Here is a 17,812-nt window from a genome sequence, read left to right on the forward strand (position 1 = left end):
CTGTAGTCCCTGCAGCGGGGAGATATAGGACCCTATACTATTCTACTATACATCGCCACTTGCCTGTATATATGTCGGCGGTCTTCGCTTCGCGTTTCGCAGCTATCTTGAAGAAAATCCTCAAAGTTGGGGGCTTCTCGCACGAAACACGCGCGTCCCGCACACGTCATATACACGACTGCACGAACACGATATGCACACCTGTAACTCGCGGCCTCGTCTGACAGCTGCGAGAGTCTAACCACTTTTCCACGCACGGGCCGTAAGGCCGCTCCGTTCTATCGAGCGACGCTCGTCGATCTGAACGACGGGAACGGAACGGAACGGAATGGGGACCAACGGGCCCCTTGGCTCGCGAGGCGAAATCGGCCTTCTCCGAGGCCCCTCGGCTCGGCTCGCCGACTTGTTGTGCGGCGAGGATGTATCGAAGATTATTTCGGCATGTTGAATATACTCCAAAATCCACTAGATATGGAAGATACTGAGCGTGAGCAAAAATTAAAGAAAAATAAAACGAGGGGCAGGAGGGAATAATAATGATCGGAGAGGTTGACTTTTACGTATGTCCGATCCTATGACGGCCTCTCACGCTTGTGTTCCGAAGGTCCCTGACATCTCCCGATCTTCTGCCCTTTCTCTCCTAAGCTCTTCTCCTACCTCCGCTCTCTGTCTGACCGCCACACCTTCTCGAAGATCGACTCGAGATCGACCGCGACGGTAACACGTTCCACTCTCGCAAAGAGAAAGAGAGAGGCTTCTAACAGCGAGGCTTCTAATCGACGCTGTCAAACAGATTCCGTCCTGAATTCGTGTCTTGGTTCTCCTTCGCCTCTCTTCGAAAGAGAAAGAGAGAGGAACGGGTCTTTCTTCCTCTTTTATCGCCCCTTCGTCCCTCCTTTCCCTCTTTCTCATGCTCCAACGACATCTTTCTCGATTCTACCTGCTTGCATCTGTCTACCTTGTTCGGATTTCATCTTCTACCTGCCTTTCTTCGGATCTTCGCTGCACCAATAGTAACCCAAGTCAATAAAGGAGAAAGGAGAAGACGGTTGCCCATCTTTATCTCTTAATCTCTCCTTCTTCGAGGTATAAAATTTGGTCAGTCGATGTCTTTTTTTCTTTTCTCTGTGCATCTCGCTTGCATCCAAAAGTTTCATAAAAACACGCTCGAAGAGACTTCCAACGTGGGATTGTTTCGCCCCTCTGCGTTCACTATGTTCGTATATGACACCGCACTCTCTTCATCCGACGCCAGATTCTACAGGATGTCACGATTAATCATCGATGATTTCAAGTAGATTAGATGTCTCATTCTAGAAGCAATATTGCTAACCTGCAAAGAAATCACGAGAAAAATTAACCAATAAATCGTTGAAACAGTCTATTAAAATTAAACGATTTATTGTGCAATGTTTTAATTTGCAATTTTAATTGAATGAATCATATAATGTCCAGGCTTGTGAGGCTTATCCGACGGTTTAACAAATATTTGCGGCCTTGTGTTGCCCGTCGCAAATATTGCTTCACCATTTGATCACGCGTGGCATCTTCTTTTCGATGAGAATCATATATAATTCACAAATACCGTAAACGTTATGCCTATCTCCTTTTGTAACGATTTATTTATAGAAAAATCTCTAGTATTTTATACAATAGTACTTTTACAATCTCTTGTATTTAGGAAGAAGGAATATATGGTCATCAAAAAAGTTTCAAGCAATAGTATTTATCCGAATAAAGTGATTAGTTATAATTGAGTGATTAGTTATAATTTAGTGATATAGTTATAATTGAAGATTCTAAGTTGAAACGACTCGCGTAGGAAAATGATAAATCGTAATAAGTGAATTATTTGATAATCTCGATATGTCAATATAACAAAAAAAATTATCGTAAAACGGGTTCATTGTCTTGAGACAGGAAACATGCTATTTTATAGCGGTGTACACGTTACCGAGGGAAGTTCAATCTAATCAACGTAACGGCTTGTAGCATTTTTCCGGACAATGCGCTTTGAAGAGAGCTCATAGAAATAAGTTTTTGTGTAACCTAACATAATATATCTCGATATCTAATCGTTGTGTTGTGGGTAATAAAAAACTGGAAGGGATTTCTGGCAAACTTTGTGAGAACATTAAAATCAAACATAAAGAAAGTGCACACGATCGATATAAAACTCTCATGAAGTTTGTATGAAGCAGTTGTGCTAGCAAGTCATAACAGATGCATTTCCTTAAATTAGAAAGTTTTAATATAGAAATTTATTGAGATTGGGAAAAAATAAAAGATTTTTTTGCAAATGTGTCTGCTTAAACGAGAACTCATTATTCATAAGCTTTCTACATAATTTTGTAGATATACACAAATCGCAAAAACGGATACGAGATAGATTTCGTTGCAGTATATATTTGAAGAATAACTGCGTTTGTGAGAATAATGGAGAGAAATAATATTCTATCAAACAATAAAATTACTCGTGTCAACATCGTTTCATCGTGATTTGCGTGCAGAGCGGAACTCAATTTTCAATTTTACGACATGAACAATGTTAGTATTAGTCAAACCTGAATTAAGCTTTGAAAATTTTTTTGACATGATTATATATCAGAAAAGATTTTTCTTTTATTACGTTTTTTCTATTTAGTGCTATAAAGATAATGTTGGAAAGCCACAATGTCACATAATATAAAATCGTACGATTGAATAGTATTCACAAGATGCATTGAGAATAAAAGAGAACGAAGTATATAAAATGTAAGAAAACGGAGAAAATGTTAAAAACATATTTTAGCATACATTATATTCTGAAACAATATAACCTTAGATAAAATATATTATTAACAGCAGTATATTTTTAAAATATAGATTAGCAATATTACAATATACAAATGATAATTCATAAAATATAAGTTTCTATGGCAGCGTGCATGTAGAATATGAAATGTGTGATAGATTTGCCATTAATTATTAACTTAAAAGAAGTTGACGTATGTAAGAAGCGTTAAGATTCATCCGTATCCCTGACATTTTGTCGATCGCACGAGGTCATGCAGTTGAATTTACATTACTTCTGTTAATGCATCTTAGCAATTTGTGATTTTTACTTTTTCTTATATATCATTAAAATTATCGCTTAATAAAAATAATTTATATATATTAATTTAATTCTGCATCTTACATTTCTATAATGAGACATAAATAAAGTTGTAAAGATATGAAAGCTTTGAGTATATAATAAAGAAAATAAAAAATGGCATCTACATCTTGCATTTCCTAAAAAAAAAGACTAAAATAATCATTTTGTATCGCAAAAATGCATGGCATTAAATAAAGCAACAATTATTAAAACCTGATTTTATGGATATTCGTGATTAAAATTAATTAGTACAAAAATTGTGTGTATATTGCCAGTCGACAGTTTAGTGATAAATTGCAGCACCGTATAATAACTTCCATATGTTACTAAGTACATATTCGATAAGATCAAGAAAAATAAGCAAAAACAAGCTAAATAAAATTAAACCAAAATTAAGATTAAAAAAACAAATAAATAAAATACTCACGCATTATTAACGTTTTCATAATTCAAACTGTCAAATTACATGATCTTTGCTCAATGACAGACAATTATTGATACGAAATAATGCATTAAGATAACGAAGTGACATTACGAAAAAAGGCAACAATAAACTTCAATACTTGTAAAGAATCAACTCTACATGCTTTTCTTAAGTATTTGGTAAATCTTCGATATAGAAATGACCACGAAATTTTTTGAAACTCACATATTTTATGTATTTTGAGGCGTAGAAACTGAATCCGTTGAAAAATATTGTCGCTCTCATTCCAATTTTTTTATATATTCCTGATTAAACATAGTAATTTTATGAGTGTAATATTGACGCCGAGTACATTGTCTGATTGGTATATAAGAAAATAACCATTTTTGTTATAATGTTATCTACTGTATTTAGATATATAATTGAAATAAGATTTATTTAAATTACTAATGTATGTCGACTGCAGTTAATACGCAGTCATTGACTTTAGTCAATAATCTAAAAAGAGTTAATACGATACAGGAGAGAGGTTTTTTGATTACATTAAAATTGCATATAAAGAATGCACATAAAGTTGGTCACGTTGTGTACATTATTTAAATGGTTAATAATATGTACATACAAATAATGCATTGTTTTTTAATAATAAAAATTCATCAATTGTATAACTATAGTACTCTTTCATTAAAATTACAATAATGTTAATTTTATATCAAATAAATATTATAAAATTGTTTTTTTTTTAATTTTTAATTTACATATTATACATATACATAGCACACATCTCAGCAGGCATTGTTGCAAAGTAAAAATGTTTACATTTTCATGTAAATGGTTGTAAATAATTGTAAATTACATTTGATTTATGAAAAATATATACATATACGTAATTTTGTTATTATTTCTTTCAATACTTATAAATAATAAATTTCTATAGTATTTTATAATAATAAATAATTTATCATGTAGAGCTCTTAAATAAATAGATCCAACATTTACGCAATTCCATAACGTCGCGAGACATCGGTAGTAATTAAACGCAAAATCATAAATTTGAATTGAAGATTCTAAATCGGAAATACTAATATAAAGTGTGTAACGTGTAATTTTCTATAATTTAAAAAAACTATACAACAAAACAAGAAATATAATAATAAAACATTACCCATCACTATTGTTAGTAATTGTCAGGAAATTTTGTGTTCTCTCATTTGTCTTTACATTTTTCTTTCCGAATTCCAGATCTTAATTATTTCGATTAAAAGCGTTTAAAAAATGGACTGTCAAAGAAATAAATTTCTCAACATTGATTCTGGAGATGAAATCGTTATTTCTGGTATCGCCGGTAGATTTCCTGAATCTGATAACATAAAGCATCTTCAGGAGAATCTGTTTAACAAGGTAAACCTTGGATCAAATGACAACCGACGATGGAATCACGGTAAATAACATTTAATTCTATTATATGTAGGATACATAATGTGAGAAAATCGTATAACATATTTTATAATAATTGATATAATTATAAATAACAAATTAAAAAGGCTCTAATATAAATATAACAATACGAAAATTGGAAAGAGCTAATAAGAGCCAAGTGCAGTAATTCAATACACCGAGTTATTTTTAAAAAAAATTTAAGAGATCTTCTTTAATAATGTACGTTTCGATCCTTCCTTTGGATCATCTTTAGCAAGTTAACAAAAGCTCGCATGTCCTGACATTCGATCTCATCTCCCGTCCCCGCAGTGAGTCTCCTATCAGTTCCAGCCGTTAAGAGATGGCATAATGTCCATAGGATAGAACATTACAAAGCTGAAGAGAATTAAAGATCGAAAAATAATAAAATTCTTTCCGAAGTGAAAAAATTAATAAAGCGTAACGAGGAGACTCACCAAATTAGTTTAAAACAAGACGGAGAGCCGAGATCGAGGAAACACAAACATCCGAGTGTCAGAGACAAACGGCACGCACTGATACAAAATTAAATAATAACAAGACTGACAAAAAAAATAGTCTCAACCGACAAATGGGCATGGAACGTCTCCATCATACGTATGCTTTAATTGTACAAAATTTAACGAAAATTTAAATAATCTCTTGCGCTTGTATTGTGCCGCCCCTGTTGTCTGCGAAGTTATAATTTTGGTGAGTCTCCTCGTTATGCTTTATTAATTTTTTCACTTTGAAAAGAATTTTATTATTTTTTAATCTTTAATTCTCTCCAGCTTTGTAATGTCTTATCCTATGGACATTATGCCATCTCTTAAAGGCTGAAACCGATAGGAAACTTACTGCGGGGACGGGAGGTGAAATTGAATGTCAAAACATGCGAGGTTTTGTCTGTTAACTTGCTGAAGATGATCGAAAGGAAGGATCGAAACGTACATCATTAAAAAAGATCTCTTGAATTTAAAAAAAAAATAACTCGGTGTATTGACTTACTGCACTCGGCTTTTATTAGCTCTTTTCAATTTTTGTATTGTTATATATAATTATATTTTAATTGTCTAAATATATCATTTGTTGACGCAATTACATTATATATAATCAATAAAATCCTCAAGTAAAAACAATATCTTGTTTAAATCAAATAACTGAAAACTTACAGTTCATCCAGAAATACCTCAACGCACAGGAAAAATCAATAATATGGAGAAATTTGATGCAGAATATTTTGATATTTCCTTCGATGAAGTCGCCGTGATGGATCCTATGGGTAGAATGTTATTAGAACATACCTATGAAGCTATTATCGATGCAGGAGTAAATCCGAAAGATATACGTGGGACAAAAACTGGAGTTTTTATCGGGGCATGTTTTTCTGAATCTGAAGGCAATTGGTTCTACGAAAAACTGCAGGTATAAAATGCTACTAATGAGTACTACAATCAATAAACTAGTTCAAATTTATACATTACTTGTAAAAAAATTTTAATTGATAATATATATATATATGTATAAAAATAATTCATTTTTTTGATAATAATATGTATGAGTATTATAATATAAGCAATAACAATTTCTCTCTAAACAGTTTATATATATGTATTAGGTATCAGGTCCTACAATTCTTGGATGTAGCAAGGCTATACTGGCAAATCGAATATCTAACTGGTTAGGTATAACAGGTCCGTCTTATCAAATCGATACCGCTTGCAGTTCAAGTCTCTTTGCTATGGAGCATGCTTATAGAAGTATGCGATCGGGAGAGTGTGACGCCGCTATCGTCGGTGGTGCAAATCTCTGCTTACATCCCAATTCATCCTTGCTATTCGCACGACTTGGTATTGTTCCTCTTTGAATGTTAAAAATGTAAACTATAAGAGATATATAAATTCGAAAACAATTTAAAAATATATACTCCAATATATTACAATATATGTATATTATGATTCATAACTGTTTTGATTCTAGGAGTTTTATCGCTTAACGGAGAAAGCCAATTTGTTTTGTGTTTTCCGGAATAGGATCGCAATGGCCTGGCATGGGTACGTATTTTACTTTGCATATATATACATATATATACATATATATCAAAGAAGCAATACCTTACAATTAAATTATTTCAATATTTACGTTAATAGGTCAAGCGTTACTGCAATTCCCGACATTTTATGAAACTGTAAAAAAGTGCGATACTATTTTAAGGACACGTGGAATGCGCATCATTGATGTATTAACAAGTAAACACGAAGCAATTTTTAGCGGTATATTGAACTCGTTAGTTGGCATTACTGTAATGCAGGTGATGAATTATCCATTCTAATTGTCGCGTAAATCATGCAAATTATATAATTTATTCAGAATTTAAGAAAAATAATAATTTACTTCTCTCTTTAGATCGGATTAATCGATCTTTTAAAATCTGTAAATATCGTGCCAGATTATGTTGTCGGCCATTCGGTCGGCGAACTCTGTTGCGGATATGTGACTGGTAATTTTACAATGGAACAAGTGCTTCTCTCCTCATATTATATAGGATTGGCGTTGAGTGAAACAAAAATAGTTCATGGCGCCATGGCGAACATTGATCTTAGTTATGAAAATGCTAAGAATATATGTCCTCCGGATATTGATATAATCTGCAATATGAGTCACAATACTTGCTCTATAAGTGGGCCAAAAGAATCAGTAACAGCATTTATGACAAAGTTACAGGTGCTTTTATACAGGATGTTCAAAAAAAGTGTTACTAAATATTAGGAGTATGTAGTACTCATAAAAACAAATGAAAAAGTCTTAATAGTAGTACTTCAAAAACCATTTATTGCTGAATTATAAAGCTATCTGTTATTAAATAAATTCAATCTACAGCAGATGTTCAGTGTGCCCTCCGTTTTAACACATCATTCGGCATGCTTTCTCATTAAAGATCGAACACGTTCAAAGATACCAGATATATTTTGTATTTGTTGACAATAATACGTTCAATTTTCTGTATCAATTCGTCCAATGTGTCAACTGATGTGGCGTACACCATCGCTGGATCGAAGGCCCGATTGTTTCGGGTTATCAGCACAAAGATCTTGTTTGTATAGTTTATGCATCTATCAATTTCAAAGATGTAATGTTAGCGACAGCCAAAATTATCATGGATGAATACATGTCACGCGGACGGCTAGAAGAATGTCTGATAGGTTTGGAATATGTCGGTATCGATAGTGTTGGACGTAGAATAATGGGAATTTGGGAAAATAGGTACGTTACTGTATATTCGTTGTTCACAAGTATTTCTAGCTAAAAACTGGACTAAAAAATCTACAATTTACAATTTAGATTATTTAAATAATTTATATTTTAAATAAAAAATTCTATATCTCATATTTTAGATAACAATTTTGTCAGTGCATCCACATATTTACATTTTAATTTCAAAAGCAGAAAGACTTATTTAAAAATCTTTGTTTTGTTTTTAAAAGATATAAAATAAAATTATATATTTTATTTTACTTTTATATTATATCTTACAAAATACATAATGAACTTTTTTTTTTAGATGTATATCAAATATTCGCGTAGCCGATAGACCTTTATGCTGGTATATTCCTGATGAATGGTCACTGGAGGACGCTGCGACAGTCCCGTGCGCTTATGGCACATGTTGTTACGGACTATATGTAAAGACAATGATGAAGAAAGGCGACAAGATATTAATTCATTCGGGTACTGGAGCCGTAGGTCAAGCGGCGATTCATCTCGCGCTTCACGAAGGCTGCGAAGTATTCACCACCGTCGGCACTCCGGAAAAGCGAAAGTTTATAAGAAAGACTTTTCCATCTATTCCAGACGATCATATTGGAAATTCGCGCGACACCAGTTTCGAGCAAATGATATTCCGAAAGACTAACGGTCGCGGCGTAGATATCGTACTGAACTCATTAGCTGAAGAGAAACTTCAGGCTTCTATTCGTTGTCTCGCGAGAGGAGGACGTTTCTTGGAAATTGGAAAATTTGATTTTATGGCTAATAATATATTGGACTTGTCAGTTTTTTCGAAAGGTATTTCATTTTACAGCGTTATGTTGGACAACTTATTCTCGGCTACAGAGGAACGAAGAATGGTATTGAATAAGGTCCTAGTCAATGGCCTTATTAGCGGCGCCATCAAGCCAATCAGCAGAAAAGTTTTCCAAAGAGACGAAATTGAGTCTGCATTTAGATACATGGCAGCTGGAAAGCATATAGGAAAAGTAAGTCTATAATTAATTAAAATAGTTTGTAATTGTACTTTTTATCAAGAGAGACAGCACATCGCAATGTACAATAGATCTATATTACAATATATTACAATTTTTAGATAGTTATAAAAATACATAAAGAAGGCGAATCCATAAACGCACCAATTCTGGCACTTCCGCGTTATTATTGTATGGCGAACAAGACATACATCATTTTCGGTGGCTTAGGTGGATTCGGTTTAGAATTAGCCGATTGGTTGATTATTCGAGGCGCCGAGAATCTTGTGCTTGTCTCGCGCACAGGAATAAAGAACGGATATCAGCAAATGAAGATTGACTTGTGGAAATCTTATGGAGTGAGGATATTGATCTTATCGAACCTTGATGCGTCAAACGTCAATGATTGCGAACGTATATTGAAAACAGCGGAAAAGCTAGCGCCAGTAGATGCTATATTCAATCTTGCTGTAATATTGAACGATAAGATCTGCCAGAATCATACTGTAGAGACATTTCAAGAGCCATTTAAAGCAAAAGCTTGGGCGACGAAGAACTTGGATCGATTGTCTAGAAAGATATGTCTCCAGCTTCGACATTTTGTTGTGTTCTCTTCAGTTTCCTGCGGTAGAGGCAATGCCGGACAGAGCAATTACGGTATGGCAAACTCTGTTATGGAAAGAATTTATGAGAGAAGAGTGCAAGAAGGTTTACACGGACTGGCGGTTCAGTGGGGCGCAGTAGGCGATGTCGGCCTCGTGGCCGACATGCAAGACGACGATAGGGAAATGGTTATTGGCGGAACTTTGCAACAAAAGATAAGCTCCTGCATCGAGAAATTAGAAGAATTTTTGTTACAAGAACATCCCGTAGTGGGAAGTATGGTTGTAGCTGAGAAGCGTTCGGACGCTTTTGGCGCAAACAATATTGTTGAAACCGTGGCCAATATTATGGGTAAGTTAGTATAGCATAAAAAATTAAGCAATTTAATTATGTGTAATAAAGCGAATTAATTAAGTATAATAAAGCAAATAAAAATATTGTATATTAATATAGGCTTGAAGAGTTTGAATAACGTGGCTCGCTACACATCTTTGCCCGAGCTCGGCATGGATTCGATGATGGCTGTGGAAATTAAACAGACTTTGGAACGGGAATTTGATGTTTACCTTACAACGCAGGATATTCGTTATCTCAATTTTGCCAAACTTATAGAAATGTTTGACGAAAATACTTCGAACGATAAAAGCGTTCGAGATGTGAACGAATTAAATGGCATTAAATTGCTCGTTCGTTTGATAGGTAATGATCATATGTTTTTCTTACAACGCAGGATATTCGTTATCTCAATTTTGCCAAACTTATAGAAATGTTTGACAAACATATATCCAAGGATAAAAGCAACCGAGTTGAGAACGATTTAACTGGTATTAAACTGCTCGTTCGTTTGATAGGTAATGATCATCTGATTCGCGATATCTGTATAGATTTACCGACAAAAAAAAACAAGTCGAGAAGCGAAATATTTCTATTGCCAGGAATGGAAGGCTGCGGAAATATATTCGATGCGCTGGTAGAACAAATCGAAGCTCCAGCAACATGCTTACAACATGGAGCATATCATATCGGCACGAGCTGTACTTCAATAAATGAGATTGCAGATCGTCTTTTAAAAGTATAAATCATGTACTTAATTACGATTATAGTGTCTCACAAAATATTAGAATAGCAGAATAAAATTAATATAGTATTATTTCTCAACGTATTTTACTATATCTTATAATTTTTTATTTGTTTGTAGCATATTTTGAGCAAAAAGAAATTGAATCGGGATCTTGTAATAGTGGGTTATTCAATGGGATCATTGATCGCAATTGAGTTAATGCGAAAATTAGAAGGGATGGATCTCCAAGGCCGATTAGTGCTCATCGATGGCGCACCGGAGCAAATGAAAGCTATAGCAAATCAATTTCTACCTTTTACCACAAATTTTGAACTTGAGAATAATGTCCTGTTAAGTATAATGGATACTATACAGCCAACACTTAGTGGAAAAGTACATATATTATTCATAGGTATCATCACCCTTGAATGAGTGATTCTTTTTGGTAAAAGTCAAAAGTAATCTAATCTTTACAGCTGCTTTTGGAGTTAAACAAATGCACCAACTGGAACGAAAAATTAGATATTTTTATTACTCATGTTCCTCCAACTTATACAAAATTGTCAGTTGACAATAACAAATCTTTGTGTACTACAATTTACGAACGTGTGATCGCCGTTCATAAATATGATGTAACACAGTTATCAAAAATTAATTCACCTATAGTACTTCTAAAACCTACAATACAAGTTCTGCCTTTTTTTCAAGAGGATTACGGTTTACATGAGGTAATTTGTACGATGATTATAAAATATCACTCATACAGCAGATTAGTTTTACAGGTAAATAATTTTCAGATTACTAAAGAAAAAGTGGGAGTGTTTTATATCGAAGGTAATCACATTACAATGATGAACAATGATAAAGTCGTCGCTGTGATTAATGGAGAATATATCGAAAGTGGCAAAAAATCGAAACCACGTATAACAGATGACGATAAAATAACATCTGTACAAGATATTCGTACCAGATCGTAAAAGCAGCATATTTAAGCACATATTAAATATTTTGCAGTGTAATAATTCTATATATTATCTATATATTATCTATATATTATCTATTTGTGATGTTTTTATTATATGTATAAAATTAAATAAATGTTTTTAGACATTTTACAATGTAAAAAATTAACAATACTATTGCATGTTAACACTTAATATAATGATATGCATATAACATAGTATAATATTAATATACAATTATTTCGTTAATTTTTAATTGAACGTGCAGAGTTAAGCATCACACATTTTAAAATATTTAAATAGGCACGATCACGATAACTTTGGCCTCCTATTTGAAAAGTCGTTTCTGACGGCAATTTTGACAAGAAACACGGGAAAAATAGTTAAAAAATCCCATTGTTGTTTATTATCAACCGCACATAAAAGCCTTTGGTAAACAAAACGAGATAGAAAAAGATAAGCGATAGCTATCAATGATTAACTTTTTTGTAGTTTCATTCATGCGCTTTTATTTTTATTTTATGCTACATATACTTCCCCTTCCATCCACGCAAGATATAATACATCATTCTACGCAAAATCAATTCTATTCTGATATTTTATCACTCATTCATCATTTCATATAGAATACTCTGTAGTCAAATCTGTATAACAAAGTTTGACGCAATATTACTATGCAATATGCTGCATCTGCACATTTTGAGATCGTTGTACAGATTACGATCTTTCTACTGCAAAACTCCAATATTTCGAGAGTTTATAACATCAGGAATCGGTCAGTGGCAGAGGCAGAGTCCGATACATTCATAATATAGGTACTTGAAGAATGGTTTTCAGATTATGTTTAGACTTACTTTTAATTTAATTAAATTGTTAACCAATGCAAAAGTTATATATAAAATGTATGAATTGACATATCGTCAATTGACAATATGTTAATTCATACATTTTATATAATTTGCATTGATTTTATTGTACAATGATTTAAAAATTGTATTTTTATAACTAACTTAATGAATCATGTAATGCCCGAAGTTCCCCCAACGATTTAACAAATATTTGCGGTCTTGTGTTGTCCATTATAAATATTGCTTCACTATTTGATAACGCGTGGATTTCTTTTGATGAAAATCATACATAATTCATACATCTCGTAAATTTCGTAAACTCTGTTCTTATTAGCCTATCTTCTTTAGGAGAGATATTTCTATAGAAAACTTTCTTTGATAGTACTTATACAATTTCTTGCATCTACGATGTGTGTGTAGAGTATACGTTCTTAACATTAGGAAAAAAAGTTTATAAATAATAGCATTTATTCAAATATAAAAAAATCATGAAAAAAATGAGTCATTAAAAAATAGACATTGTTATACTATTCAACTTTTGCTTGTACCATTTCTTTTTATCTTCATTGGAACAGATGCTAGAACCCGTCTGAATTGCGTAGTCTACCCTGTATATTTATAAATAACCCAATGTCTTTTTTACATAATAAAAGATCCGTCAGTTATATAATTATTTACTTTCTCATTAAACATTAAAATAATTTTTATTTTGTCAAGTATATATATATATATGTATATCGCTCCTTTAAAAAATTTTGATTTACACATATACATGAAATACAATCCAGCAGGTATTATTGCAAAGTAAGTAAGGATGTTCATTCCTTTATGTAAATAAATGTAAATTATATTTGCTATATATGTATAAGGTTATAAGGTTATATAAGGTTAATATATATATAGTTATGTTATTATTCTCATACATTTATTTCAATGCTTATAAATAATAAATTCTTATAATATTGTATAATGATTAGATATTTATCATATAGAGGTGTCTTATACAACATCTGCGATGTGTGTGCGGAATATTCTTAACATTAGGAAAAAAATTTTACAAACAATAGCATTTATTCAAATATAAAAAAATTATGAAAAAAATGTGTCATTAAAAAGATATATATTGTTATACCATTCAACTTTTGTCTGTAACATTTCTTTTTATCTTCAATGGAATAGGTGCTAAAATCCGTTTTAATTGCGTGGCCCACCTTGTATACTTATAAATAACGCAATGTCTTTTTTACACAAAATAGATCCGTCAGTTAAATAATTATTTACTTTCTTATTAAACATTAAAATAATATTCATTTTGTCAAGTATGTATCTATATAGCGCTCCTTTGAAAATTTTTGATTTATGTATTATACATATACATGAAATATAATCCAGCAGGCATTATTGCAAAGTAAGTAAGGAAGTTCATTCCTTTATGTAAATAATTATAAATTATATTATAATTATGTTATTGTTCTCATTCATTTATTTCAATGTTAATAAATAATAAGTTCTTATAATATTTTATAATGATGAGATATACTTACCATATAGAAATTTCTTATATAAATAAGTCCAACACCTATGCAGTACATAACGTCAAGACTTTAACCGGAATTGATCGCAAAATCATAAATTTTTAAAAATCCGAATCGAAAATATTAAGGTCTATAATCTGAAAAGTAGAGCATACAACAAATGTGTGTGTGATAACACGAAACAAAACATTAAATTGTCAGTAATTATCACAAAATTTTGCGTTCTCACATTTGTGTCACGTTTTTCTTTCCGAATGCTAGATATTAATTTTTTTGAATAAAATTGTTTCAAAAATGGATTGTAAGAAAACTATGCTCTTCGACATTGAACCTGGAGATGAAATCGTTATTTCTGGTATCGCCGGTAGATTTCCTGAATCTGATAACATAAAGCATCTTCAGGAGAATCTGTTTAACAAGGTAGACCTTGGATCGAATGATACCCGACGATGGAATCACGGTAATAACATTTAATCTATTATATATGGTGAAAAATATAATATAATGTGAAAAAATTGTATAACATATTTAAAAAAAATATATACATATAATTATTCTATAATTATCTAAATCTGTCATTTATTGAAGTAATTACATTATATATAATCAATAAAATCTTCAAGTAAAAAAATATCTCGTTTAAATCATATGATTGAAAACTTACAGTTCACCCAGAAGTACCACAACGCACAGGAAAAATCAATAATATGGAGAAATTCGATGCAGAATATTTTGATATTTCCTTCGATGAAGTTGCTATGATGGATCCTATGGGTAGGATGTTATTAGAACATACCTATGAAGCTATTATCGATGCAGGAGTAAATCCGAAAGATATACGTGGGACAAAAACTGGAGTTTTTATCGGGGCATGTTTTTCTGAATCGCAAGAAAACTGGATTTACGAAAAACATCAGGTATTTAAAATATTAAGTGCGATCAAGAATCAAGCTCGAATGCATTAATCATAATTATGCAGTAATTATAAAAATTTTAACAGATAATGTTTTTATACATATCTAATCAAACAAAAAAATTTTTTTATATTAAAACATATTTGTAATAAGCAAACAAATTTTCTAAGCAATCAATGTATATGCATTAGATATCTGGTCCTGTAATTGTTGGATGTAGCAAGACTATGCTGGCAAATCGAATTTCTCAATGGTTGGATATAACAGGACCGTCTTACACAATCGATAGCGCTTGCAGTTCAAGTCTTTTTGCTATGGAACGTGCTTTTAGAAGTATGCAATCGGGGGAGTGTGATGCCGCTATTGTCGGTGGTGCAAATCTCTGTTTGAATCCTCTTATATCCTTGCAATTCACGCGACTAGGTATTTCTGTTTATATTAAAAAAATTATAAATTTATAATATAGGAGATTCTTATACATATATAAATCTAAACAATTTAAAGAAATATACTTATAAATATATTCCAATATATATTATGATTCATAACTGTTACGTTCTAGGAGTTTTATCGCCTGATGGAATTTGTAGATCTTTCGATGAAAACGCAAACGGTTATATGCGTAGCGAAGCAATCGGTATAGTATACCTGCAAAAGGCAAAAAAAGCTAAGAGGATTTATGCAACCGTTGTGTATACCAAGATAAATTGTGATGGATATAAAGAACAAGGCATTACTTTCCCGTCTAGCAAAATGCAAGGAGCTTTGCTTCAAGAATTTTACGATGAATGTGGTATATTGGTCGCAAAGTAATGGGAATTTGGGAAAATAGGTACTTACTGTACACTCGTTGTTTACAAGTATTTCTAGCTAAAAACTGTACTAACAAATATACAATTTAAAATTTAAATCATTTATTATAAATAATTAATATTTTAAATAAAAGATTCTTTATTTCATATTTTAGATAACAATTTTTTGTCAGTGCATTCACATATTTACATTTTTACTTGGAAAGCAGAAAGACTTATTTAAAAATCTTTGTTTTGTTTTTAAAAGATATAAAATAAAATTATATATTTTATTTTACTTTTATATTATATTTTACAAAATACATAATAAACTTTTTTTTTTCAGATGTATATCAAATATGCGCATAGCCGATAGACCTTTATGCTGGTATATTCCTGACGAATGGACTCTGGAGGACGCTGCGACAGTCCCGTGCGCTTATGGCACATGCTGTTACGGACTATATATAAAGACAATGATAAAGAAAAGCGACAAGATATTAATTCATTCGGGTACTGGCGCCATAGGTCAAGCCGCTATTCATCTTGCGCTTCACGAAGGCTGCGAAGTATTCACCACCGTCGGCACCCCGGAAAAGCGAAAGTTTATAAGAAAGACTTTTCCATCTATTCCAGAGGATCATATCGGAAATTCGCGCGACACTAGTTTCGAGCAAATGATATTCTTAAAGACTAACGGTCGCGGCGTAGATATCGTACTGAACTCATTAGCTGAAGAGAAACTTCAGGCTTCTATTCGTTGTCTTGCGAGAGGAGGGCGTTTCTTGGAAATTGGAAAATTTGATTTTATGGCTAATAATATATTGGACTTGTCAGTTTTTTCAAAAGGTATTACATTTTACAGCGTTATGTTGGACAACTTATTCTCGGCTACAAAAGAGCAAAGAATGGTATTGAATAAGTTCCTAGTCAATGGCCTTATTAGCGGAGCCATTAAGCCAATCAGCAGAAAAGTTTTCCAAAGAGACGAAATTGAGTCTGCATTTAGATACATGGCAGCTGGAAAGCATATAGGAAAAGTAAGTCAATAATTATTAATTAAAATGATTTGTAATTGTACTTGATTACTTGATTTTTTCTATCAAGAGAGGCAGCACATTGTAACATACAATAGATTTTATATATCACAATTTCTAGATAATCATAAAAATATATAAAGCTGGCGAATCTATAAGCGCACCTATTCCGGCACTTCCACGTTATTATTGTATGATCAACAAGACATATGTCATTTTCGGTGGCTTAGGTGGTTTCGGTTTAGAATTAGCCGATTGGTTGATTATTCGAGGCGCCGAGAATCTTGTGCTTGTCTCGCGCACAGGAATAAAGAACGGATATCAGCAAATGAAGATTGACGACTGGAAATCTTATGGAGTGAGGATATTGATCTTATCGAACCTTGATGCGTCAAACGTCAATGATTGCGAACGTATATTGAAAACAGCGGAAAAGCTAGCGCCAGTAGATGCTATATTTAATCTTGCTGTGCTGTTAAACGATAAGATTTGCCAAAATCATACCGTAGAGACATTCCAAGTGCCATTTAAAGCAAAAGCTTGGGCGACGAAGAATTTAGATCGTTTGTCTAGAAAGATTTGTCTCCAGCTTCGACACTTTGTTGTGTTTTCCTCTGTTTCCTGCGGCAGAGGCAATGCCGGACAGAGCAATTACGGCATGGCAAACTCTGTTATGGAAAGAATTTGTGAGAGAAGAGTGCAAGAAGGTTTACACGGTTTGGCGATTCAGTGGGGCGCAGTGGGCGATGTCGGTCTCGTTGCCGATATGCAAGACGACGACAAGGAATTGGTTATTGGCGGTACTTTGCAACAACGTATAAGCT

The 17,812-nt window shown here is 32.6% G+C and overlaps 2 protein-coding genes across 2 annotated transcripts in view; both read left to right on the forward strand.

The window, feature by feature from the left end:
• The first annotated feature begins 4,835 nt into the window (after window positions 1-4,835).
• Window positions 4,836-11,878, forward strand: LOC115238468 (fatty acid synthase-like). The gene is given in 14 exon segments (XM_029812322.1): window positions 4,836-5,001; window positions 6,172-6,422; window positions 6,616-6,852; window positions 6,967-7,051; window positions 7,148-7,308; window positions 7,404-7,721; window positions 8,029-8,261; window positions 8,560-9,253; window positions 9,361-10,192; window positions 10,295-10,488; window positions 10,632-10,913; window positions 11,040-11,294; window positions 11,378-11,629; window positions 11,699-11,878. Coding segments are annotated over 14 exon segments (4,140 nt in total).
• A 2,662-nt stretch (window positions 11,879-14,540) lies between these two features.
• The window catches only part of LOC115238469 (fatty acid synthase-like), a 21,471-nt gene continuing 18,199 nt past the window's right edge, over window positions 14,541-17,812 (forward strand). The window contains exon 1 of the mRNA XM_029812324.1: window positions 14,541-14,706. Coding sequence (XP_029668184.1) covers window positions 14,541-14,706 — 166 coding nt within the window. The remainder of the gene's footprint in view (window positions 14,707-17,812) is intronic.

The sequence above is a fragment of the Formica exsecta genome, unplaced genomic scaffold (assembly GCF_003651465.1).
Source record: "Formica exsecta isolate Colony F162 unplaced genomic scaffold, ASM365146v1 scaffold34, whole genome shotgun sequence".
Lineage (NCBI taxonomy): Eukaryota > Metazoa > Arthropoda > Insecta > Hymenoptera > Formicidae > Formica > Formica exsecta.